This window comes from Oryctolagus cuniculus, chromosome 17 (assembly GCF_964237555.1).
Source record: "Oryctolagus cuniculus chromosome 17, mOryCun1.1, whole genome shotgun sequence".
Lineage (NCBI taxonomy): Eukaryota > Metazoa > Chordata > Mammalia > Lagomorpha > Leporidae > Oryctolagus > Oryctolagus cuniculus.
Genome location: NC_091448.1, coordinates 22,670,948 through 22,696,044, shown reverse-complemented (window position 1 = coordinate 22,696,044; position 25,097 = coordinate 22,670,948). Strand labels below are relative to the sequence as shown.

General features: G+C 61.0%; 1 protein-coding gene across 2 annotated transcripts; it reads left to right on the top strand.

Annotated features, from left to right (window-relative positions):
- Positions 1-1,158: 1,158 nt before the first annotated feature.
- On the top strand, positions 1,159-25,097 carry ERBB2 (erb-b2 receptor tyrosine kinase 2). Of its 2 annotated transcripts, XM_002719343.5 has the most exons (27): positions 1,159-1,452; positions 7,103-7,254; positions 8,094-8,307; positions 10,051-10,185; positions 10,383-10,451; positions 10,576-10,691; positions 10,840-10,981; positions 12,040-12,159; positions 12,406-12,532; positions 14,681-14,754; positions 14,838-14,928; positions 15,099-15,298; positions 15,600-15,732; positions 15,813-15,903; positions 16,481-16,641; positions 19,716-19,763; positions 20,892-21,030; positions 21,127-21,249; positions 21,399-21,497; positions 21,716-21,901; positions 22,048-22,203; positions 22,320-22,395; positions 22,661-22,807; positions 23,170-23,267; positions 23,409-23,597; positions 23,839-24,091; positions 24,184-25,097. In XM_002719343.5, exons 1-27 carry the CDS (start codon positions 1,380-1,382, stop codon positions 24,537-24,539), a joined length of 3,768 nt encoding a protein of 1,255 aa, XP_002719389.1. In that variant the 5' UTR covers positions 1,159-1,379; the 3' UTR covers positions 24,540-25,097. The 2 variants fall into 2 exon arrangements, with proteins under 2 accessions (XP_002719389.1, XP_069916848.1); XM_070060747.1 differs by lacking the exons at positions 14,681-14,754; positions 14,838-14,928; positions 15,099-15,298; positions 15,600-15,732 and having other exon boundaries at positions 1,200-1,452.

Below are 25,097 nucleotides of genomic sequence, written 5' to 3'. Positions count from 1 at the left end.
AATTTTATAAACCCCAGACCCCACAAAACCTACATCTCTCCCACTATGAGTAAATCTGGAAGTGTGTACTGAGCAATCTTCATGTGCCAAGTGCCGTCTGAGTGGCTGATATGTGATGGAGCCGCGACTTGAACACAGGGCTCCCTGATTCCAGAGCCCGCTGTTCCCAGCCTGCCTCTCTCAGTGCTCAGCCCACGACGCAGGTTAGGAAACGTCCGTCTGCTTCTCTCTCCAGACCCCAGAGCAGCGTCTCACTCCTCTTGACCCGTACTGATGTGCTCTTGGGCTCCGGGGTGGAGTGGGGGGGCATTCAGAATTGCCAGATTTAGCAAATAATAATAAGGGTGCCCCGTAAATCTGAATCTCAGATAAATAATGAGCAATTTGTTAGGATACAATGTCCCATGTCGTATTTTGTCTTTCAGCAAAAATCGGTCTTCTTTCCAGGCGCACTGCCACCACGGAGGTTTAAGAGTAGGGGCCGGAATTCAGGCGGGATGGATGCAGGGTGGAGGGGTGGCGCTCAGCAGGCGGGAAAAGGCGAGGAACAAACCTGGGAGGGATTGGGTTCTGCGCGTAGCCTTACGGAAAACAAGAACGCTCGGCCAGGGACTGAAGCCCTGCTGCCTCCGATTTCACTGTCCCCTCCCAAATGTGTAGGTCTTGCTTCTCAGCCCGGACCAGATCCCTACAACAGCCGAGGAGCTGTCCAAAGGGCTCCTGGAGGCCGCACCTGGACCCCAGCTCATCCCCGCTCCCAGGCCGGCAGGTTTACTTGAGTGCGCCGGCGGGCAAGCCATTATTCGATACCACAACAAACAGGCGCGGGACGCGGTAGGATGCAAACTCCCCGGGAATGTTGCAGATCTAACCCGAGGCTTCGGAGAGACCGGAGGGTGGCAGCCTGGAGAATTCGCCCGCACTCCGGGGCAGGCGGCGGGATCCCTCTGCCCGGCTCTGCGTGAGGACTGCTGCGGGCAACCCCGGCGTCCGGGCGCTGGCACGGACGCACCCAGGCCTGCGCCGGGAGAGGGAGAAAGCGAAGCTGGAGTTGCCACTCCCAGACTTGCTGGAATGCAGCGGCGGGGGTGGGGGGGCGAGCCGTGAGCGCGCCTGCTCCCAATCACGGGAGGAGGAGGAGGAGGAGGAGGAGGAGGAGGAGGAGGAGGAGGTGGAGGAGGAGGAGGTGGTGGAGGAGTAGGATTGCTTGAGGAAGTACGAGAATGAAGTTGTGGAGCTGAGATTCCCCTCCAGCGCGAGCCGAGAGACTAGGAGTGCCCGCCGGCAGCCGCGCGCCCGGCCCCCACCCCCTCGCCGAGCCCCGCGCACTCCCAGCCTGGTCCAGCCGGAGCCATGGGGCCGGAGCCGCAGTGAGCACCATGGAGCTGGCGGCCTGGTACCGCTGGGGGCTCCTCCTCGCCCTTTTGCCCCCCGGAACCGCGGGCACCCAAGGTGGGTCTGGCGTGGGGAGGGGATGGGGTAGTGAAGGGCCCCCCCCGCAGCCTGGGTCTCCGGTCCGAAGTCCCAGGCTGGCGGGGGCCGAGGAGCCCGACGAGCCCTCCTCGCCGAAGTTTCGTTAAGTTCGGGCTTTCCCGGCGCGGGGCGCTCGGGCCGGGAGGGGGCGAGAGAAGGTGGAGGCGGGGTTGGGGGCGACCCCCACCGAAGCGGCTCGAGATCGCCCCTTTCTAGGGCCCGGGCGCTTGCCGGACTCCCAGCGGGCTCCGGGGACTTGTCAGAAAAGTTCTCCGAGATTGCGCCCAAAGTTTTCGCCGAGGTGGATTGCGGGGTGGGTGTGGGAGTGTGCGTGCGCGCGCGCGCGCGCGAGCGTGTTTCCCCGCGCCGAGCCCCCGCCAGCCTTCTCAAAGCCTTTCCAGTTGGCAGCCTCCGCCTCCGGACTGGACTGGGCTGGATTCCTTGGGGGGGGGTCCTCTCTGCCCTGCCCCTCCCCCCTCCCCGCCCCCTCCAGCCGCCCGCGTTTGAGTACCGGCTTCAGGCGGGGCCGGGGGTGAAGGGGGAGGTGGGCAGAGCAACCTGCCCCGCGGGCCGGGGAGAGTGGCCTGGCGAGCTGCACGCGTCCCTGGCGCTGGGGTCTGGGCGAGGGGGAGGGGCCCTGGTTTGTTTTGAGCCAGTTCCTACAGGGCCTGCGGGCTTTGTGACTTGTGGAGAGCCTGGACCAGAGAGGGGTGAGGGTGGGTTTCCTGGTTTGGAGAGTTCCACGGGCGGCATATCGGGGCAGCTGTGGCCAGACGGGGGTATCCCAGGGGCCGGGTGCTTCTGCTGTCTTTTTGCTTCCTGCTGTGAGGGGACGGGGAGGGTGAGTGGAGAGGTGTGTATCCCGACCCTGCTGTCCGCCTGCACGAAGTCAGGATAAAAGCTAACACACACTCTGTGCCCAGTACACTCTGCTGGGCCCGTGGGTGGTGTTTTGCATGCATTCCCTCCTTTCGTCTTCCTAACAGAAGGCCACGTTGCAGGTGAAAAACGGGGCCCAAAGAGGGAGGCGGCTGCTGGCTTGTGGTGGGGCTCACAGCCGGCCCAGGGCAGCACAAGCCTTAGCCGCACATTGAAAATGATGATTGGGGTCCACCTGAGCCGGTGGGGGGCACTGCCCCTTGCATCCCTGGGTGAGGGTGCTGTGGGAGCAGGGTGAGGTGGCCCCTGGCACTCAGGGAGTCTGGGGAGCTGTGGGTGGCAGTGCATCCGTGGTGCTCTCCCGGGTCCTCGCCAGGGCCTTGCCGCATTGTCTGCGAGCTGTCAGTGTGTGTCTGGGGCTGTGCCAGGTGGTCCTGAATTATGGTCTGTGTTTGTGTGTCTGGGCCTTGTGTTGCCAAACATCAGTCTCCCTGATGACTTGGGGACGCAGGCTGAACTCTGCCCTCTCCAGGAACGCCCTCAAGGTGCTGGGCCAGATCTGTTGTAAATAGCAGGAGGTGGCCCCATGCCTGCTGGGTGGCTGCAGAGGGAGGTCCCTGTCCTCCCTCCCTCCTTCCCTGGGCGTGCAACTTCACCTCTGCCCATGGCGAGGGGCCGCCCTCCTCTCCTTGCCTGGGAGCAGAGCAGGCGGTGGCGGCTGCGTTGCTGGGGTAGACTCCTCTTGACCGGGGCCTCCTCAGGTCCTCACGCTGAGTTACAGAGAGACACTGAGTGTGTTGCATGGGGAATGGTTACAGAGGCAGGCACATCCCACCCAGCAGCCAGGTTCTACCCCAGGGCTGTGGGCTGGGGCAGGGATGTTGGAAGGGGAGGCCCAGGGGCAAGGGCCAGGGGGCCAGGATTTTGCTGAGATCTTTTTCAGCGGTCAAGATTTGTAAATTGCACCAAACGCATCCTTTTCACTGTTCATTCATATTTTAATTCCAGTGTGATCTTCCCAAGAACCTCCTTCCCTCTTTCTACTAAAAGTGTTCATTTTCATGTCCAAGAAAAAAAAAAAACAATAGCAAAGAAAGGCTCAAATGTAAAAAGAAAAATATATTGACTTTCAAGGTCAAATACAATGCGCATTTTCTCCTGAACTGGGATCACCTGTACTCCTGCTGGATGAAACCCTTGCCTCAAGTTTTTAAGAAGTTGCAGTGCGCTTCCTGTAGGCAGGTGCTCAAGTGCAGATGGCTCCGTTCCGTCTCTAACAATCCTGAGACAGGGGCACAGGTGGAAAACTGAAGTTCAGAGAACCCACGGACTTGGCCAAGGCTCCTTAGCCAATGAAGAGGCCTTAAGAGTTGGTCAAAGTCCACACAACAGGAATGGCTTGACCCAAACCTTAGCCTAAAGGGATAGGGATGCTGTTCTGTTTTGGGGTGGACCTCCGAACCTGGCTAGGGGAAATGGGGCTGAGCTGGGGGGCCTGAGGTCCCCTCCCGGCTGTGGAGTCCTCTCCCTTCCTGTCCAGCCCATGCCTGCCTTTCTCCTGGGCCCTCTCAGCATCATAGGGGACTTAGGGCAGGAGGGTGTGGAGGCCACTGGGATGCTAAGGGCTATGGGTGAGGGGAGGCCTGGGGGTCCAGAGGCTGGGGCAGGACCCAGGGTAGATGTGCCTGCCTCTGGGTGATGGAATGGTCTAGAAAGAGATCTCCCTTCCTGCCCTCCACCTGCAGGGAAACTCCTGTGCCACTTCTGCTAGGCCACCCCCTCCCCTCCTCACCCTTGGGAAGAGAGGCGAGGTAGGGGCGAGGGATGTGTGTGCTCTGAAGGAGTGGGAGAATTATTACAGCTAATGTTTGTGTTGCCCCAGCTCTGTTTACAAAGACTTGCCATGTTTACAGACTGCCTCTGGATTCAAGCTCTCGTTTAACTCTCTTGTACCTGCTTGGAGGGAGTAAGAGTCGTTAGGACCCAGTTTAGGCCAGGAAATAGTCGCTGGGTGCCAAGGAAATCACAGGTGTGGAGATGAATCCCAGGGAGCTTCTGCCCTGCAGGTGCAAGGCCTCACAAGGTCACGGAGAGAGTGGCTGCGCTAGGGTTCTGGTCTAAAAACAGCCTAAACCGTGCAGGTGTGTGTAGGGGTGAGCCCTGGCATGGCTGTGGCCGCAGGGGTCTGGGGATGAAGGGAGTTCCCTGGTGGTACTCATGGAAACCAAAGGAAGCCTTAGCTTTCATGCTGTGAACAAAGAAGCAGCTTGGGCTAAAGGCTGGGGGAGAGGAGAGAACCCATCAAAGAGCCCGGGACTGGGGCCAAACCCTGACCACCAGTGTCCCGCAGGAGGGACAGGAGGGAGTGCGCCCCGCTCTGCACGGAGGAATGGGCACCGAGACCGCACCTGGCCCCTTTGCCTCCCGAGGCAGACTAGACTGGGTGTATGCACTCAGCAGGCACAAGTTCTGTTCTGTGGGCCCTGTGCTGGCTCTGGGCTGGTCCTGTCTCACTCTTGGCCCCTGAGCTTGGGGCTGCTCAGGGGCCAGCGTCCCTGGTGGGCATTAGAACCTTCCACCATGCAAGGCTGGGTATGGGGGTCACCGAAGGGCCTGGGGAAGGGGCCCGTAGGATGGAGATGGAGGCAGGGGAGGCACCAGGTGGGCCTTCTGAACAGCTTGGCAGGGGTGTAGCCTGCAAGGCTCCCGGGCCCTGGGTACCAATTCTACCACCTGCCGGCAAACCCTTGAGAGTCTTAGTCTCGGTTCAGCCGCAAGCAAGTCAGGTAAACAGACTGGCTAGCGGGGCGTGGCTGCCACTCTCCCTGACCCTGCTGCCCAGCCCCCTGCGCTGCCTTAGAGCCTGTTCTCGGTGGCATCAGGAGAGTGACTGTTGACACCGTGTGTGCAGCGGAAGGACCTACGTATAATCCCGCCCCTGTCGCTCATGGGGCAGTGTCACTGCCAGCCTGTTTCCTCTGTGCAGGGTGGCAGTCCCGGCCCCCAGCATGTCGTGAGGATTGCCAAGTGCCTGCTGGGCGCACAGTAGGTGCCCAGCCCGGTCAAGGTGGCGCTTCCATGGTGGTGGCTGACTCGTTGCCTGGCTGCCCTGGCTAGTGTCCCTTGCAGGTGGTGGAGAGCCACAAGGAGTGGACCGCCACATGGGGAGGGCCCCTGCCCCAGCCCTGTCAGTCCCTGTCCCCAGCTTGGGCCAGAGCTGGGATCTGGGCCTGGAGACAGCTGTGTCTATGCAGCAGCTGAAGCTGCTGGCGGGGGGAGGTCCCGGCAGCGGGCGTTATTTTGGGCCTGGCCGCCCACCCCCGGCTCCTGTTTCTCTTGGGAGTCTTTGGGGGGAAGGGTTGGGGCAAGGGAGGGGTGCAATGGCAAAGGGTGGGGAGACCTGGCAGTCCCCTGTCCTGGTGTCCGGGGGAGAGAGATCCTATCTGCCCAGCGGGGAGGACCAGAGAGCAGCCTGGGCGTTACTGGGAGGCCACCGAGGGATTCCCGGCTTGCCCCGCCAGCCTTTCCCCGGCTCTTTGGGGCAGGGGTGGGGGGGTGGGTATCTTCTCGCCCCCTAAGACTTGACCTTAAGCTGCAGGTGGCTGGGAGAGGAGAGCCCCTGGCGCCAGACCCCCAAACCCACTGCTCTGGTCCCTGGGAGGCGCAGTAGAGACCGGCAGGAATTCTGGGCCGCTCAGGCACCTGCGAGCCTGTGTAACTGACGGTGCCCTCCGCCCGCCTCCCTCCACGCTCCTGGGCAGGACGCGCCAGGTGATTCATGTTCTCACCGGAGCAGAAAAACAAGTTCAACTGGGCACTTTCGTCTCCCCCCACCCCCGCCGCTGGCAGACATGGGGCATGCTGCTCCCAGAGTGCCCCTCACCAGGGGAGGGTCACCCCTCCCATCGATTCCCTGGGCTGAGTGGCTCCTTCTGGTCTCAGGAACCCCCATGCTAAGGCCCAGGAGGGGTCAGGTGCGACGGTGCATCTTGGTTGGCCCGGGCAGGTACACAGAGCTGACGCTGTGCCCCCGTGGCAGGAGTTTCATGGCACAGATTCTGCCAGCTGGTTCTGGAGCCCTGCCCTGAGGAGGTGGCAAGGGCGAGGGTGCCAACGTAGGTACCTGCAGAGCGTGCCTCGCCCTGGCCCAGGATCTTCTGCTGGGGTCCGGATGCCCATACTGGTGTCTGAGGCGCCTTCTCTTTGCCGGGGGTGGGGTGGGGAGGTGGGGAGTTCTAGAGGTCTCTGCAGCGCCCAGGGCCCGGGCTGCCCCATGTCCCAGCTATGACACCCGCCGCCCCTCCTTCCCCACTTGCTGGGTGGCACTGTGGGGGCGGCTGGCGCTGGCCAGGAGGTTGACAGTGTGGGTGTGTGAGAACGGCCTAGGGAGAATGCCCTGGGTTTGTTGACTTGGGAAAGGGGCAGGGGGTACCCAGAGGTTTCATGATTCATCATCGCCTCTTGGGGGTTTTGTACCCCCCGGCCCTGCTTGGTGCCTGTGGGACAAAGGGAAGCTTTCTTTGCCCTTCTTGGTGGGCAAGCCCCCTGGGGCCGGCACACAGGGCCCCTCTGGGTGCCCAGGGCGGACCCAGCCAGAAGGGAGCCTCTCCCCAGATTTGCCTCTTGTTCCCGACATGACGCTGCAGGGGGGCCAGGAAGTGGGAGACGGGCTTTCACAGCCGCGCTGCCTCCCCGTCTTGGGGCGGGTGTGGAGGGCAGCATCCTCTGACCTGTGTGCCCCCTCCCGCAGTGTGCACCGGCACAGACATGAAGCTGCGGTTCCCGGCCAGTCCCGAGACCCACCTGGACATGCTTCGCTACCTCTACCAGGGCTGTCAGGTGGTGCAGGGGAACCTGGAACTCACCTACCTGCCTGCCAATGCCAGTCTCTCCTTCCTGCAGGTGAGGCCGGGGCAGCCCAGCCAGGCCCTCCTCCAGCTGGGCTGAGTCCTCTGATTATAGGTGGGCGGTAGAAGAGGGTGCTTTGCCCTGTGCTTCCTTAGCCGGGAAGTCCTTCCTGATGTCTAACTCCTACCCATTCCATTACGAAATCAGTTGACTTTCATTGTGTCACATAGCTGGCCGGGGCCCTGAGTGGGATGCGTCTGTGCTTCTGCCACATTGGCGCTCTCTGGCCAGCGTGACCACCTCCCCTGTCGGACTGCCCGGGCCACGGTCCCTCTCCCACCTATGGTAGCGGAGAGGGTGGTGGGAGAGGTGAGTTCCAGGCCCACTTCTGCCGCTCATGTGCTGTGTGAATATGATCTAATCCTTAGCTGCCCTGGGCCTCAGCTTCCCTGTCTGTATAGTGGGAGCACCAGGCATGCTGGGGACCCCTCACAAAGGTCAAAAGAGAAAGACCTGAGACAGCGAGGGGAGCTCCTGGAAACAGCCAGCCTGGAGCGGGAGGCGTGTGCACTGCTGGGTCACAGCAGACCTCATCCTGACCAGGCGTCCTCCCCTTTCACAGACGAGAAAACCGAGATGCAGAGAGGGTGGGGCTCGAGCTCACAGCGTAGTGTCCCCGCTCCCCGTCTGCTTTCTGGACCGTCTAGGAACCGGCGATGCCAGAGAGAGTGGCCTTGATTTCCGTTTAACACAGGAGGGTGTGGGACTGCTCTGTGGCTGGGGGTCTCGCCCAAGATCCCTGCACAGTGTAGCCTGCAGGAGCCCTTACAGGGCCGGCAGCGTCCTAAGCCCCAGACCTGCCTCAGCCCCTCCCCTGGCCTGTTCCCCCCCAGGACATCCAGGAGGTACAGGGCTACGTGCTCATCGCCCACAACCAGGTGCGGCACATCCCGCTGCAGAGGCTGCGCATCGTGCGAGGCACCCAGCTCTTCGAGGACAACTTCGCCCTGGCCGTGCTGGACAATGGAGACCCGCGGGACAACGCCACGCCAGCCGCGGGGGCCCCCCCGGGAGGGCTGCGGGAGCTGCGGCTTCGGAGCCTCACAGGTGGCCTTCGCTGTCCCTGAAAGTTTCTACTCACTCTCAGAGCTGACCGTGGCTCCCGCTCGCCACGCAGAGGCTTTGTGTGACTCGGAGGTGGTTCCTCCTCTGGGTGGGCGCAGGAAGAGCCGGGGTGGTGCCCTCAGGCTACAGAAAGATTTCCCTCCTTCCCAAGAAGTGGCAGCTTGTGCCAGTATGCACACATCGATCGTCAGAAGGCTGCCTGGGTGTTTGCCCCGTTCAGCTGAGTATAAATGTTCAGTGAGCAACCTACGGAACTGTACGTGGTGGGCCTGGAGCTGATCGTGTCCCAGGCTCTGGGTGCCCGGTGCTTTGCATGATCTCAGTTCAGAGAATCCTGCAAGGAAAGCTTCAGGGTTATTCTTGTTTTACAGACAGGGAAACTGAGGCTCGTGGAAGATAAGTGACTTGTTCAAGGCTATACAGCCAGTTAGTGGTGAAGCCAGACTCCTCGGTCTCTCTTCTTTCTTTTTAAAGATTTATTTTATTCATTTGAAAGGCTGAGTTGATAGAGAGAGAGAGATCTTCCATCTGCTGGTCACTCCCCAAATGGCTGCAATGGCCAGGGCTGGGCCAGGCTGAAGCCAGCAGCCAGGGACTTCCTCTGGGTTTCCCACACGGGTGCAGGGGCCCAAACACTTGGGCCATCTTCCACTGCTGTCCCAGGCCATAGCAGGGAGCTGGGTAGGAAGTGGAGCAGCCAGGACTTGAACTGGTGCCCAAATGGGATGCTGGTGTTGCAGGCGGCAGCTTAACTTGTTACGTCACAACGCTGGCCCCATTTATTTCTTTTAAAGAAATGAATTTATTTATCTGAAAGGCAGAAAGAGAGAGAGAGAGAGATGTTCTCTCTGATTCATTCCCTAAGTGGGCGCAACAGCCCGAGCTGGGCCAGGCTGAAGCCAGGAGCCAGGAGTTCTATCCAGCTCTCTCACATGGGTGTCAGGAACCCGAGTACTGAGCCATCACCAGCTGCCTCCCAAGTGCATTAGCAGGAAGCCGGATCAGAAGTGGAAGCAGAGGCCGGCGCCGCGGCTCACTAGGCTAATCCTCCGCCTTGCAGCACTGGCACACCGGGTTCTAGTCCCGGTCGGGGCGCCTGATTCTGTCCCGGTTGTCCCTCTTCTGGCCAGCTCTCTGCTGTGGCCAGGGAGTGCAGTGGAGGATGGCCCAAGTGCTTGGGCCCTGCACCCCATGGGAGACCAGGAGAAGCACCTGGCTCCTGCCATCGGATCAGCATGGTGCGCCGCCGCGGCGGCCATTGGAGGGTGAACCAACGACAAAGGAAGACCTTTCTCTCTGTCTCTCTCTCTCTCACTGTCCACTCTGCCTGTCAAAAAAAAAAAAAAAAAAGTGGAAGCAGAACTCCATCCCGGGCCCTCTGATACAGGACGTGGGTGTCCCAGGTGGCAGCTTACCCCACTGCACCACAACGCCCGTCCCCAGTCTCTCTTAACAGCCAAACAGTGTGCCCAAGGTAGAGGGGAGAGGAGAGAGTCCAGGTCCACATGGACATCTGGACCCTGACGTGGGAACCCACTCCTCCCTGGCTCCCAGTCTGGGGTGGGGGCGGGTGATGGAGCGGCTGGAGGCTAACTTCTCTGCTCTCCTGGGAGTCTGGGGCCTGATTAAGATGCCTGCACCCTCTGAGAGGCAGGAGGGCCCAAGAGAAGACAGAAGGTGACAGACGGTGGGGGAAGGGTCCCCTGACGATTGCCTGTCCCACAGAGATCCTGAAGGGAGGGGTCTTGATCCAGCGGAACCCCCAGCTCTGCTACCAGGACACGATTCTGTGGCAGGACATCTTCCACAAGAACAACCAGCTGGCCCTCACGCGGATAAATGCCAGCCGCGCCCGGACCTGTAAGCCACGCCCCTCCCCGCCTGCCCGCCTGACCCTGTCTCAGCCCCTGGTGTCTCCCTCGGCTTCCCCACGTGCCTCTGGTTCTGCCGCCCTCGGTCCCCGGCCGGCTCCAGCCCGTGCTCTGTGTCCTCGCTTTAGTCCCCGCGGCTGTCTGCGCCGCGCCGTCTCTCACTGCTCGCTCTGGTCCTCCCCACAGGCCCACCCTGTTCTCCAGCTTGTCAAGCCTCCGGCTGCTGGGGAGAAAGTCCCGAGGACTGTCAGAGCCGTGAGTCCTGGGGGGCCCGGGGTGGGTGGTGCGGGCAGCCAGGGCATCCTCCCAGAAGGTGATGCCGGTGTGGGGCCTGGTGCCTGGGCCCGCGCCCACCCTCACCCTGCCCCTTGTCTGACAGTGACACGCACCATTTGTGCCGGAGGCTGTGCCCGCTGCAAGGGCCAGCTGCCCACGGACTGTTGCCATGAGCAATGCGCCGCCGGCTGCACGGGCCCCAAGCACTCCGACTGCCTGGTACGTGCCTTCCTGCCTGGGCCCAGTGGGCCTCGCTCCCTCCCCCCCAACCCCAGGGGGCAAGGGGTGGGCACCCTGCCTGGTAACGCCCCCTTGCCCCTGGCGCTCCAGGGAAAACCACCCAGTGACACCAGCTGCCCGCCCCCAGGCCTGCCTGCACTTCAACCACAGTGGCATCTGCGAGCTGCACTGCCCGGCCCTGGTCACCTACAACACGGACACCTTTGAGTCCATGCCCAACCCCGAGGGCCGTTACACCTTCGGCGCCAGCTGTGTGACCACCTGTCCCTGTGAGTCCAGGGGGAGGTTGGTTCTCGTGGCTGGGAGTGTGTGTGGGGCTGCCTGCCCCTCGCTGTGCAGAGCTGGGCATGACCGTTCGTGGACACCTGCCTCCTTCCTAAACTGTGGGGCAGGTGGCAGGCAGGAGAGGCAGCTGGGAGCCCAGGCTCGGGAGCCCAGCTGGCTGGGTTTGCACCGGGCTGGCTGACTTACTAGTCTTGCGGCTCTCTCTTTGCTGTGCCTCAGTTGTCTCATCTGTAAAATGGGGGCACGAATGGTCCCTAGCTTGTGGTGATAAAGGTGGAATGAGCTAGCATTTGTCAAGCTTTTGCATTGCCTGGTGATAATGTGTTTTTATTCTATAGTCTGGATAGATTGGGGCTTCAGTTAACAGCTCCTCTGCTTACTGATGGACATGCGCAGACTGGGTGTGGACCTGGGGATCCCTTTCCACCCGTCCCAAGAGACAGGAGAGGGCCTTCGGGTGCTGGCTGTGCGGCCTCATGGTGGGTGAGAGGACAAAGCCAAGAGCCAGGCCTTTTAGGTCTGCATCCGGGCTCCTCCACGGACGGGCACAGTGACCCGGAGTGCTTTCCATAGCTCAGTGCTTCGGTTTCCCTCTTTGTAAAGCGGGGATCTGACCCAGGGTTCTCGGGAGGAGCACAGGTGCTCGGACAAGGAGCACGGGATTTATTTATTTACTTGAAAGGCAGAATTATGGAGAGAGAGAGGGAAAGACAGAAATAGTCCATACACTGGCTTCCTTCTCCAGTGGCTGCAATGGCTAGAGCTAGGCAGATCTGAAGCCAGGAGCCAGGAGCTTCATTGGGGTCTCCCACATGGGTGCAGGGGCCCAACTACTTAGGTCATCTTCCACTGCTTTCCCAGGTACCTTAGCAGGGAGCTGGATCAGAAGTGGAGCAGCCAGGACTCAAACCGGTGCCCACAGGGGATGCCGGTGTTGCAGGCGGCGGTTTTACCCACTACGCCACAGCGCCACCCCCTTGGCGTGGCTCTTGTACCTGGGCAAGGGCCTGCTGCTCAGGAAGCGTCTTCCTCATCTCCGCAGACAACTACCTGTCTACGGACGTGGGCTCCTGCACCTTGGTCTGTCCCCTGCACAACCAAGAGGTGACGGCTGAGGACGGGACACAGCGGTGTGAGAAATGCAGCAAGCCCTGTGCACGAGGTACCCAGCCACTGCCCCCAGGCCAGCCGCGGTTCCTGCCCCTCTGCCCACCCAGCCTGGCCCAGCCCGCTCTGTCCTCTGTCCTGGGACCCCCTATTCTCCCACAGTCTCTGTCCCTGGCTTGCCTAGACCAGCCCCACAAGTTGCCCCTGTATCTCCTGTCAGTGCGGGAGGGGGCCTGTGGCTCTAGGAGGGAACCCCAGGTGGGGCGGAGATGGCGCCTCACCACCTGCCCCCGTCCCGCAGTGTGCTACGGCCTGGGCATGGAGCACCTGCGGGAGGTGCGGGCGGTCACGAGTGCCAACATCCAGGAGTTCGCCGGCTGCAAGAAGATCTTTGGGAGCCTGGCATTTCTGCCAGAGAGCTTTGAAGGGTAAGGGTGCGCACGATGGCCTGAGGTGGCGTCAGGGCGGCCGGAGGGCCCTGAGGACCCAAATGTGTCAGCATGTTGGGGGGGTTGGAGGGTGGGAGGCAGGCCAGGAATGCAAAGGAGACCAGAGGGAGCTGGGACGTTAGTGTGTGTGTGTGTGTGTGTGTGTGTGTGGCTGGGGTAAGGGGGTGGTTGCAAATAACATGTTATCCATGATCCTGGACTTAGGTGGTGGTCAAAGCATCTGTATAGAGGAAATTTTCCTTAAAGTTCGTGGCAGCTTAATTCATAATAGCCCCAAGTTGGAAATAAATACAGAAACACATAGTGGTGTATGTTGTTCTTTAATTAAAAAAAATTTTTTTAAATACTTCTTTATTTGAAAGACAGAGTTACAGAGAGGCAGAGGCAGAGAGGGGGAGTGTCTTCCACCCGATGGTTCACTCCCCAAATGGCTGCAACAGCCAGAGTTGCGTCCATCCGAAGTGAGGAGCCAGGAGCTTCTTCCGGGTCTCCCATGAGGGTGCAGGGGCCCAAGCACTTAAGTAATCTTCTACTGCTTTCCCAGGCCAGAGCAAAGAGCTAGATCGGAAGTGGAGCAGCCAGGATTAGAACTGGCGCCCATATGGGATGCCAGCACTGCAGGCGGTGGCTTTTACCTGTTCTGCCACAATGCTGGCCCCCGATTTTTAAAAAATTTTAACATTTTGGGGCCGGCGCTGTGGCACAGTGTGTTAACACCCTGGCCTGAAGCGCCAGCATCCCATATGAGCGCTGGTTCAAGACCTGGCTGCTCCACTTCCTATCTAGCTCTCTGCTATGGCCTGGAAAGGCAGTAGAAGATGGCCCAAGTCCTTGGGCCCCTGCGCCCATGTGGGAGACCTGGAAGAAGCTCCTGGCTCCTGGCTTTGCATCGGCACAGCTTCGGCCATTGTGGCCATCTGGGGAGTGAACCAGCGGGTGGAAGACCTCTCTCTCTCTCAGCCTCTCCTCTCTCTGTGTAACTCTGACTTTCAAATAATAAATAAAATAAATCTTAAAAAAATTTAACATTTTTGCACATTCATTTCAAATGTAGACATTATAAACAAAACATATGCACTATTATTTGAAAATGGAGATATTCATACCACAGAGTGAGAGATTCTTATTATGAATACAAGGAAGTTCTCAGCGACAGAAGGGCCCGGACCTCGGATCACACAGGTCCCCACTGTCTGATTCTGCTGGGTGACAGCCAAGCCCATGTGTCGTGAGGGAAAGCACAGCAGTGGTTTCCGGGGCTGGGGACCTGGAAGGGGACACCAGGGAAGTTCCTGGGGTGCAGGGAGCCGGGTGGTGGATACGTGAGTCAGTGCGCCTGCGCACACTCCCACCTGCACCCCAGACCCTGTCCATTTCATTGTCGGCGAATTACACTCCGATTAGAAATGTGTTTAAAAGAGGAACCTTCCCTTTCACGCTTGCTTCTTTGCTCCCCTTTCTGGCTGTTGGTGACTGGTGCGTGGTCTTCGGGGCCGTTCGCACAGGCGCAGGCTGTTTCCCGCATGTAGCTGGGGAGGCTGGAGTCTGTGGGTGGGAGCGTGTGCGCGGACCGCCAACCCCTCGCTGCGAGAGCGGGCAGGACCGCTCACCCACCTTGCCTCCATCTTTCACAGCTGGCGCGCGCGCGCGCGGGGGGGTGCAGCTGAGAGCCCACGTGGCCAGTTTTGTGCTCCTCACCTTGCGATGCCTCCGCCTGCCGATCTGTAAAACAGGGGCACAGGGACGCTCCCCGCCTCGTGCGGTGGTGACGGAGTTTGAGTGAGACGCTCTTTCATTCTGTAGTCTTAGCTAAATCCGGGTTCCTCCAGCAGTTTCTCCAGGTACGGGTGGGAGTTTAGGTTGTTTTCCACGCCTGCTCTTAGAAGCAGTTCTGCCTTCCGGGTGCTATGGGCCGCGCTCCTGGAAGGAAGAGTTGTAGATCGGGGATGGAAACACTGTTACCAGGGGTGCAGCCCAGGCAGAGTCCAGGCAAGCCCCGGATGGGAAGAGCCAGGCTCCCTGGGCAGAGGGTTGCAATGAAGGCGCTACTTGGGGGCAGGGTAGGGACCCATGTGGGGGTCATGCCCACCCCCTTCCTGGCACTGACTCCTCCCCTGATCCTCCTAGGGACCCAGCCTCTGCCACCGCCCCCCTCCTGCCTGAGCAGCTCAGAGTGTTTGGGACCCTGGAGGAGATAACAGGTGGGCTGTCTGCGTCCTGCTCTGCAGAGACTGGGGGGTCCTGGCCCTGTCCCCACCCCTCCAGCCTCACCTGCTTCCTGCAGGTTACCTGTACATTGCGGCCTGGCCAGACAGCCTGCCGGATCTCAGCGTCTTCCAGAACCTTCAAGTCATCCGGGGACGAGTTCTGCATGAGTGAGCACCAGGGAGGAGGGGTCCCCCCGGGATGGGATGGGCGTGGGCAGCCCCTGGGCGCGGGCAGCCCCTGGGCTCCACAGGGACTCGGCTGGGGACAGAGAAGTCAGGGAAAGACTGGTGGGAAGGTGCGCGCTGGGCCCTAAGCGCTCCTCCTCCTGCTCCCGTAGCGGCGCCTACTCGCTGACCCTGCAAGGCCTGGGCATCCGCTGGCTGGGGCTGCGCTCGCTGCGGGAGCTGGGCAGTGGCCTGGCCCTCATCCACCGCAACCCCCACCTCTGCTTCGTGCACACGGTGCCCTGGGAGCAGCTCTTCCGGAACCCGCACCAGGCGCTGCTGCACAGCGGCAATCAGCCAGAGGATGAGTGTGGTAAGATGGAGCCCGGTGCACGAGGGAGCACGGGCCCCTGGCAGCAGCTTCCTGGGGCCTGCCCTGCCCCTGGAGCAACACTCTTGACCTGGTTCTGGCTTGGCCTCTTGACACGCTTCTTGCTGGGCCCTGCCACGCTGCCTGGGTGCCGCCTTCTCCCTTCCCTCTGCTTCTGCTCTCACACGGCCTCCTCTCCTTGCTAAGCCCGGCACTGGTCCCCACGTTCACAGCCCCTTCCCCTGGTTCATTTGGACCCAGGGCCTGCCCTGAGTTCCTCCTGGCCCCTTCCTCTTCACTGCAGCGGGCAAGGGCCAGGCCTGCTACCCGCTGTGCGCCCATGGGCACTGCTGGGGGCCGGGGCCCACCCAGTGCGTCAACTGCAGCCAGTTCCTTCGGGGCCAGGAGTGCGTGGAGGAATGCCGAGTGCTACAGGGGTATGCGGGCTGGAGGAGGGGCGGCCGGAGGGGTGCACGGGGCTCCTCGCAGACCCCTCACCACCTGTCCCTCCTCTCAGGCTCCCCAGGGAGTATGTCAGTGACAGGCACTGTCTGCCGTGTCACCCCGAGTGTCAGCCCCAGAATGGCTCGGTCACCTGCTTTGGATCGGTGAGATGTGGCTGGGCTTGGGGTGAGGGGCGGGGTCTCGGGGCCTGCTGGGGGCATGGAGCTGCAGGGTGCACAGCTCAGTCTGACGGCAGGAGAGGGAGGCTGGGGTGCAGGGACCCTGGAGGTCCCCAGGGTTCTTGGCTGTGACTGGGCTCAGGTGGTTAGACCCGTGGGCTTGGGCCACTCAGTTCCAGGCCCTGCTTCCAGTCTTGTTTTTATGCTGTCTGAAGTGAGTGTTCTAGTAGGAACTACCTCGTTGGGGCGTGGTGAGAATGAAATGGAGCAGGGTTTGGCAACGTGCCCAAGCACTGCAAAGGCCGTCTCCATAATAGCCACTGGTGCCACTCGCTGTTCCACCTTTCTGGGCGGCGCCTGGTCGCTCAGAGCAAGTCTGCAGGAGGGCTGCTGAGGGAGGGGTGCCCAGAGACTGGGGATGCCCAGGGCTGTTTGTCTCAGAGCAAGGAAAACAGCAGCGCCCATGAGAGGCTGTGGGAAGCGGGGAAGGGACCCAGAGCCTACTCCTGCTGTCCTGGGTGCGTCAGTGCCAGCCTCCCATCACCTCTTCCTCCCCATGCAGGAGGCCGACCAGTGTGTGGCCTGTGCCCACTACAAGGACCCTCCCTCCTGCGTGGCTCGCTGCCCCAGCGGGGTGAAACCCGACCTGTCCTACATGCCCGTCTGGAAGTTCCCGGATGAGGAAGGCACATGCCAGCCGTGCCCCATCAACTGCACCCATGCGTGAGTCTGGCGGCCTTTTTTTGCAGAAGGGGGGGTTTGCAGGTCAGGAGCCTCTCAGGGGCTCTTACTGTAAAAGGGGGACAACTCTACTTTTGTTGACCCTGAGACTCTTAACTTTCTCTCTCTTTGGCTTTCTAATTGCACATGTAACATGTTAGAAATTTTAAACTGAAAACTTTGAAGAGAGAGTTCAAACCGTTAAGAAATACCAGCACGAGACCGATAGTCAACAAGTACTGTAAGGGAAAGTTGAAAAGAAATTTTAAACTGAAGCATTAAATACAAATGAATGTTGCCAGCAGCTCTGTTCCTCTGTTAACAATTTAGAATATTTTCCCTCCAGGCGTTTTTATCTGTGCATATTTTTTTTTTTAAGATTTATTTATTTGAGAGGCAGACTTACAGACAGAAAGAGGGAGACAGAGAGAGAGAGGTGTCTTCCATCTGCTGGTTCACTCCCCAAATGGCTGCAACGGCCAGAGTTGGGCTGATCTGAAGCCAGGAGCCAGGAGCTTCTTCCAGGTCTCCCACGTGGGCGCAGGGGCCCAAGGACTTGGGCCACCTTCTACTGCTTTCCCAGGCTATAACAGAGAGCTAGATCAGAAGTAGAGCAGCCGGGACTTGAACCAGTGCCTATATGGGATGCTGGCACTGTGGGCGGCAGCTTTACCTGCTGTCACAGTGCTGGCCCCAGGACACAGGCATCTTAACCCAGGTTTTGTTTTTGTTTTTTGACAGGCAGAGTGGACAGTGAGAGAGAGAGACAGAGAGAAAGGTCTTCCTTTTTTGCCGTTGGTTCACCCTCCAATGGCTGCCACGGCTGGCGCACTGCGGCCGGCGCACCGCGCTCATCCGATGGCAGGAGCCAGGTGCTTATCCTGGTCCCCCATGGGGTGCAGGGCCCAAGCACTTGGGCCATCCTCCACTGCACTCCCTGGCCACAGCAAAGAGCTGGCCTGGAAGAGGGGCAACCGGGACAGAATCCGGTGCCCCGACTGGGACTAGAACCTGGTGTGCCGGCGCCGCAGGCAGAGGATTAGCCTATTGAGCCGCGGCTCCGGCAACCCAGGTTTTAACTTTAGGCCAAACACCTGCTTCCTTTTTTGGCATTTTTCATTTTCAGTTCACACACAATAATTGTACATACTTAGGGGATATAGTGTATCATTTCCATAGGTGTAGACAATGTGTCTTGATCAATCCAGGTAATTAGCATTTTCATCTCTGTATCTTTTTAAAATCTTTATTTATTTTTAAAGATTTATTTATTTGTTTGAAAGGCAGAGAGAGAGAGAGAGATCCTCCATCCGCTGATTCACTCCCCAAATGGCCACAACAGCTGGGGCTGACTCAGACTGAAGCCAGGAGCTTCACTCATCCAGGTCTCCTTGGATGCAGGGGCCCAAGCACTTGAGCCATCTTCCTCTGCATTCCCAGGTGCATTAACAGGCAGCTGGATTAGAAGTAGAGCAGGACCGGTATTGCAGCTCACTTGGCTAATCCTCTGCCTGTGGTGCCGGCACCCTGGGGTTCTAGTCCCGGTTGGGGCGCTGGGTTCTGTCCTGGTTGCTCCTCTTCCAGTCCAGCTCTCTGCTGTGGCCCGGGAAGGCAGTGGAAGATGGCCCAAGTGCTTGGACTCTGCACCCGCATGGGAAACCAGGAGGAAGCACCTGGCTCCTGGCTTCAGATCGGCGCAGCTCACCAGCCGAAGCAGCCATTTGGGGGGGTGAACCAATGAAAGGAAGACCACGAAAGGAAGACCTTTCTCTCTGTCTCTCTCTCTCTCCTCTGTCTACCTGTCCAAAAAGAAAGAAAGAAATGGAGTAGCCAGGACTTGAACCGGCTCCACAGACTGGACTTGAACCAGCGCCACAGACAGGGAGCAGCTTAACCCACTGAGCCACAGCCCCGACCCTTACTGTTTGTTTTGTTTGGGACTTTCAAGCTCCTTTCCTCTGTCTTGGTAATATGCACAGCAGGTTATGTGAGCTGTAGCCATCACCCCACTGGGCCGTGGAGCACCCGCACTCACTTCTCCCTCCCTCCCCCAGGCCTGCCCTGTGCTTTCCTGTCTTAGGTCACCTGTTGGTGAGCGCGTGTGGGTCTGTGTCCTTTTCAAAAAGACTCCACCTGTGACCCAGTTTGAGGGCTAGCAAGCTTGTTTCCTTTTGTTTGTTGCGTGCATGTGAGCGTCTGTGGTCCCCTCAGCAGGTGCGGGCAGTTTCGGGGCTGGACCGAGGGAGGCGTGTGGGGCCGTGGGGAGTGTGGTACCGTGCTCTGTGGAGGCGTGTGGGGCCGTGGGGAGTGTGGTACCGTGCTCTGTGGAGGCGTGTGGGGCCGTGGGGAGTGTGGTACCGTGCTCTGTGGAGGCGTGTGGGGCCGTGGGGAGTGTGGTACCGTGCTCTGTGGAGGCGTGTGGGGCCGTGGGGAGTGTGGTACCGTGCTCTGTGGAGGCGTGTGGGGCCGTGGGGAGTGTGGTACCGTGCTCTGTGGAGGCGTGTGGGGCCGTGGGGAGTGTGGTACCGTGCTCTGTGGAGGCGTGTGGGGCCGTGGGGAGTGTGGTACCGTGCTCTGTGGAGGCGTGTGGGGCCGTGGGGAGTGTGGTACCGTGCTCTGTGGAGGCGTGTGGGGCCGTGGGGAGTGTGGTACCGTGCTCTGTGGAGGCGTGTGGGGCCGTGGGGAGTGTGGTACCGTGCTCTGTGGAGGCGTGTGGGGCCGTGGGGAGTGTGGTACCGTGCTCTGTGGAGGCGTGTGGGGCCGTGGGGAGTGTGGCACCGTGTTCTGTGGAGGCGTGTGGGGCCATGGGGAGTGTGGCACCGTGCTCTGTGGAGGCAGCAGCTGCGCTTTCCAGCACCGCGGGGCAGTGCAGGGAGCAGAGGATGTGGGTTCCCGGCTGGAGAAGGAGTCGCTTCTCAGTGCGGAAGATGGAACAGAGTGACCTTGCGCCCCGGTTCTACCTTTGTCACTTGGGGAGAGTAACCCGGTTACACCCACCCCCTGGGGTTTGTGATGAGGCTGGGGGAACCCCGAAGGATGGTTCCTTAAGTTGTTAATGGGACTCTCTTCTCCTGCAGCTGCGTGGACCTGGATGACAAAGGCTGCCCCGCGGAGCAGAGAGCCAGGTTGGCCCAGTCTCCTCCTGGTGCCCCTGTCTCCCCAGCCGGCCTCTGATGCAGGGAGGGGTCACCTCGTACACTTCCCTCCCCAGGCCACCCTTACACTGGTGATCCCACTTGCCCAGGGTGCTGGGGGCGGGAAGATGGTTGAGACCCTCCCCACCCAGGTCCTGCCCGCTGGAGTGGCCTGGTTCATTTCCCTGGAACTCAGGGTAGGGTGAGAAAGGTGCAGCTGCAGCACTGGCACGGAAACAGGACAGATTCTTAGCTGGAGATGGCAGGAGGCCTCAAGGAGGTGGCTTTGAAAGAGGGGCAGGTATTTCGCTTGCGTTTAGGTGGGATGGGGGAAGCAGCAGGAAAATCCAGGCTGTGTGCCAAGGTCCTGGTGTGGGGATGGGCTGTCGAGTATGCACAGGGAGGGAGCAAGGGGGGAGGTCAGAGTCAGCTAGGGTTTGGATCTGAAGCACGGAGGCCTTGACCACCAGGCCACTGAGCTGAACATGGTTGTCTGGCCAGCGAGGGGCTTTTCAGAGGAATAGATTCAGCCAGCATTCTTCCGAGGTTTGCTCTGCCCCAGACCCTGGCTGAGAAGGGCAAGGGTGGGGAGGTGGGCCAGCACAGGGACAAGGATGACCAGAGTGCTGGGTCGACTCCCAGAGGCTCCATCCAGGGTGAGCTGGGTCTTGGAGGTGGGCCCGTGGAGAAGTGGTGGTCCAAGCAGGAGGATGGGCTGGGACCGACCGGGAGTGAAACGCTGGTTTGGTGCTACAGCGAATTGCTGGGTGCACATTCCTGGGCCCCACCCACATGAGGATCAGAATCCCAGGGAGGGGCCTGGCTCTGCAACTGTGCATATTAACAAGCTCCCTGGGGGTTCTGCTGCCTTGAAATTGTAAAGCCCTGAGCTATGGCCAAGGGCAAGAATACCGGACAGAAAGGGCTTGGAAAGGCTAGCTGGGAGTTTGGATTCATTGTGGAGGCAGTGGGGAGCCTCGGCAGGTTTTCGTGTAGGGAAGAGAGGGTCAGAGCCTGTGGCCAGCCTTCCCAATGCTAGGGACTGTCGTGTCCCGCCCCCGGGGCCCTGTGTCCCCTTGCCCGAGTGGCCCCCTCCCTGACCCTGGCTCTCACCCCCAGCCCTGTCACGTCCATCATCGCTGCTGTGGTGGGCATTCTGCTGGTCGTGGTCATGGGGTCAGTCCTCGGGATCTTCATCAAGCGAAGGCGGCAGAAGATCCGGAAGTACACCATGCGGAGGCTGCTGCAGGAAACGGAGGTGAGCCGGCCCAGGGCCCCTTGTCCCCCGCCGCTGCCGGCCTGAGGCTGGGACCCAGCCCCGGCCCCAGCACTGAGCTGCACCTCCGCCCCACAGCTGGTGGAGCCACTAACACCCAGCGGAGCGATGCCCAACCAGGCTCAGATGCGGATCCTGAAGGAGACGGAGCTGAGGAAGGTGAAGGTGCTTGGATCAGGAGCTTTCGGCACAGTGTACAAGGTCAGGAGCTGGGGTGGTGGTCCCCGGGGTGGGGCTGTCCCTGCAGGGGTGTGGGGGAGGGGGAGGGCGAGGCGATGGGACAGGGAAGGGCTCTCAGGGAGACGGGTGGGGCTGGTCCGACCCCTGCTCATGGCTGTTTTTCTGCTCAGGGCATCTGGATCCCCGATGGGGAGAATGTGAAAATCCCGGTGGCCATCAAAGTGTTGCGGGAAAACACATCCCCTAAAGCCAACAAAGAGATCCTGGACGTAAGCCCGTGCTCCCCTCACACCCTGGCTGTAGGGTGGGGCTCTGATCTTTCTGCACTGGTGTCTGGGGGGATGGGACTCCCAAACCTCAACTCAACACCCCCGTCTGTGGTCCGTGGCTGTTTTGTGATGGTTGGGGTTGGCAGGGTGAGGGTCCCCAGTCACGGGAGGCAGTTGGGGCTGGGGTCTTTGGTCTCTGACGATTTTTTGGCCCCCAGGAAGCATACGTGATGGCAGGGGTGGGCTCCCCCTATGTGTCCCGCCTCCTGGGCATCTGCTTGACGTCCACGGTGCAGCTGGTGACACAGCTGATGCCCTACGGCTGCCTCCTGGACCATGTCCGTGAACACCGCGGGCGCCTGGGCTCCCAGGACTTACTGAACTGGTGTGTGCAAATTGCCAAGGTATGCACTTAGGGGCAGGGCCTGGGCTCTGTGGGCCCCTGGGGAGCAAGCCCCTCTCTCCACAGGGCTAGGGTGGGTGCATTTCCCGGGCATGGGGCCAGTCCGAGCCCCACGCAGAGGCCCCACACCAGTGCCTCCCATTGCAGGGGATGAGCTACTTGGAAGACGTGCGGCTCGTGCACAGGGACCTGGCTGCACGGAACGTGCTGGTCAAGAGCCCCAACCACGTCAAGATCACAGACTTCGGGCTGGCTCGGCTGCTGGACATTGACGAGACAGAGTACCACGCGGACGGGGGCAAGGTCAGAGGCGCGAGCAAGCTGAGGCTGGGTGGGGTGGGGCCCAGCCCCAGGAGAATTCTGGGAACGGCAGCCTCCCGCCACATCCGATTGGAGGACTTCCTCCTCTGCCCTCCCAGGTGCCCATCAAGTGGATGGCGTTGGAGTCCATTCTCCGCCGGCGGTTCACCCACCAGAGTGATGTGTGGAGCTACGGTGCGTGGCGGTGGGGGGGGCGCTGGATGAGGACCTGTGCGGGTGCTGGGATGGGGAGGACTAGGAGGAACCTTAGTGGGTGCACGTGTGTGTCGTGGGGGAGGCAAGGGCTGCCCGGGCCCACTTTCTAGGCACTGAGGAAGGACCGGGTAGATCCGGACCCTCGACGTCACATCTCCAACTCGCATGGCGGTGCCAGGCTGCTGGGCAGAGCTGCAGGGCTCAGGACACTGACGCTCCCTCTGGTCCCCCGTCTCTGTCCTAGGGGTGACTGTGTGGGAGCTGATGACTTTTGGGGCCAAACCTTACGATGGGATCCCAGCCCGGGAAATCCCTGACCTGCTGGAGAAGGGGGAGCGGCTGCCCCAGCCCCCCATCTGCACCATCGACGTCTACATGATCATGGTCAAATGTGGGTGGCTGAGCTGGGCTGGCTGCCTGGAGGCGGGCTGGGAGGTCCTGGGTGGAGGGGCCCACGGGGGGGACTGGGAGGAGGCTGGGAACCAGATGTTAGTGGGCCCAGGGGATTTGGTATAGTTACAGGAGCCCCCAAAGCGTCTGGTATCCCTTCTATAGAAGTCTGGGGAGTTACATGCAAGTTAAGAGGGGAACCTAGAAGGGGTGCCCAGAGATCCTGGCTCCAGACCAGAGAGCCGGTCCCAGGCTGTCAGTCAGGGTTGTCTGGGCCAGGGGGGAGCTGGGTCGGGGTTCCCAGGGAGGCAGCCAGCACACTGGGGGGACCGGGACCGGGACCTGAGCTTGCTCCCGCCCCAGGTTGGATGATTGACTCGGAATGCCGGCCCAGATTCCGGGAGTTGGTGGCTGAATTCTCCCGCATGGCCAGGGACCCCCAGCGCTTTGTGGTCATCCAGGTACTGGGCCTTCCTGCCCTGTCCCGACCCACCTCTCCTGCAGGGGTTGGGGATGAGGACCCCGAGCCCAGCCCCCGCCTCTTGCCCTCTGTGAAGCCGGGCTGGGGAGGGGCTGCCACGCTGTGCCTGCCTCCTCCCCAGAATGAGGACCTGGGCCCCGCCAGCCCATTGGACAGCACCTTCTACCGCTCGCTGCTGGAGGATGACGACATGGGGGACCTGGTGGACGCTGAGGAGTACCTGGTGCCCCAGCAGGGCTTCTTCTGCCCAGACCCTGCTCCGGGCGCTGGGGGTACAGCCCACCGCAGGCACCGCAGCTCGTCCACCCGGGTCAGTGCCTCGGTCACACTGCGGGCTGTGCTTGCTCCCCTCTCCGCCCCAGGGAACCAAGTCCCCCTTGGATGTTCCCCCACCCCCTCCCTCATGGAGACCCCATTCTCCCTAGGGGCGACGCTTATTGCCCTCCAACCCGTGACCCCATCCTCTCTGTGGCGACTGTGTCATGCCCCGGGACCCAGTCACTTCTCATGGGGTGTCCACCCCAGGTCATGACCTTCTCTCCTGTCCCCAGAGTGGTGGCGGTGAGCTGCCGTTGGGGCTGGAGCCCACCGAAGAGGAGCCCCCCAGGTCTCCACTGGCCCCCTCAGAAGGGGCTGGCTCCGACGTATTCGATGGCGACCTGGGGATGGGGGCAGCCAAGGGGCTGCAGAGCCTCCCGCCACACGACCCCAACCCTCTGCAACGGTACAGTGAGGACCCCACAGGACCCCTGCCCCCGGACACTGACGGCTACGTTGCCCCCCTGACCTGCAGCCCCCAGCCCGGTATGGATTCCAGGCCTGAGTGGAGATCGGGTGGGCGGGGGATACGCTGGGGCCCCTGGGATCCTTTCCTGAGTCCTCTCTCGCCCTTTCAGAGTATGTGAACCAGCCAGAGGTCCGGCCGCAGCCCCCCTCGCCCCTGGAGGGCCCTGCACCGCCTGCCCGGCCAGCCGGGGCCACCCTGGAAAGGCCCAAGACTCTCTCCCCCGGGAAGAATGGGGTTGTCAAAGACGTTTTTGCCTTTGGGGGTGCCGTGGAGAACCCCGAGTACTTGGCACCCCGGGGAGGGGCTGCCCCTCAGCCCCACTCTCCTCCTGCCTTCAGCCCAGCCTTTGACAACCTCTATTATTGGGACCAGGACCCAGCAGAGCGGGGGTCCCCACCCAGCACCTTTGAAGGGACCCCTACGGCAGAGAACCCCGAGTACCTGGGCCTGGACGTGCCGGTGTGAGCCACAGGCCGAGCGTGCGGAAGCCCTGCTGTGCCCTCAGGGAGTGGGGAGCCCTGACTTCTGCCCACATCACAACGAGGCAAGGACAGGGCCCTGGACCACACCCCGGGCAGCCTGCGCCGTGCCAGGAGCCCGTGCTGAGGATCTCCCTGCCTGCTGAGTTCCAGTGGCTGAGAAGGGCCCGCCCTGGGAAGTGCTGGTGGACCCTGGAGCCCCGCACCGCCAGGTTCTAGGGTGCAGGGGGCCACAGCCACAGCCTCCTCACGCGAGGCAGCAGCTTGGCACCGAAGGGCTGAGCGAAGCTGGGCCCAGGAGGGGGGGCGTGTGCCAGACACGAGCCACCCATGCAGGCTCTCCCTCAGGCTCGGTGCTGCCCCCGGGAGAAGGGGCCGGCACCAGCAGCCAGACCCCATCCTTGTACAGAGTGCTTTTCTTGTTTTGTTTTTACTTGTTTTTTAAAAGATGAAATAAGGACCCAGGGAACAGGGGGAGTTGTATGGAGGAGGGGTCCTCCCTCCACACCCACTTTCTCCACTTGCAAATATATTTTGGAAAACA

Coding starts and splice junctions, on each gene's coding strand:
- ERBB2 (XM_002719343.5), top strand. CDS start 1,380: ATGGAGCTGGCGGCCTGGTACCGCTGGGGGCTCCTCCTCGCCCTTTTG. Junction 10,186..10,382: donor TGCCAGCCGCGCCCGGACCT/GTAAGCCACGCC, acceptor TCCTCCCCACAG/GCCCACCCTGTTCTCCAGCT. Junction 22,396..22,660: donor GAGTGATGTGTGGAGCTACG/GTGCGTGGCGGT, acceptor TCTCTGTCCTAG/GGGTGACTGTGTGGGAGCTG.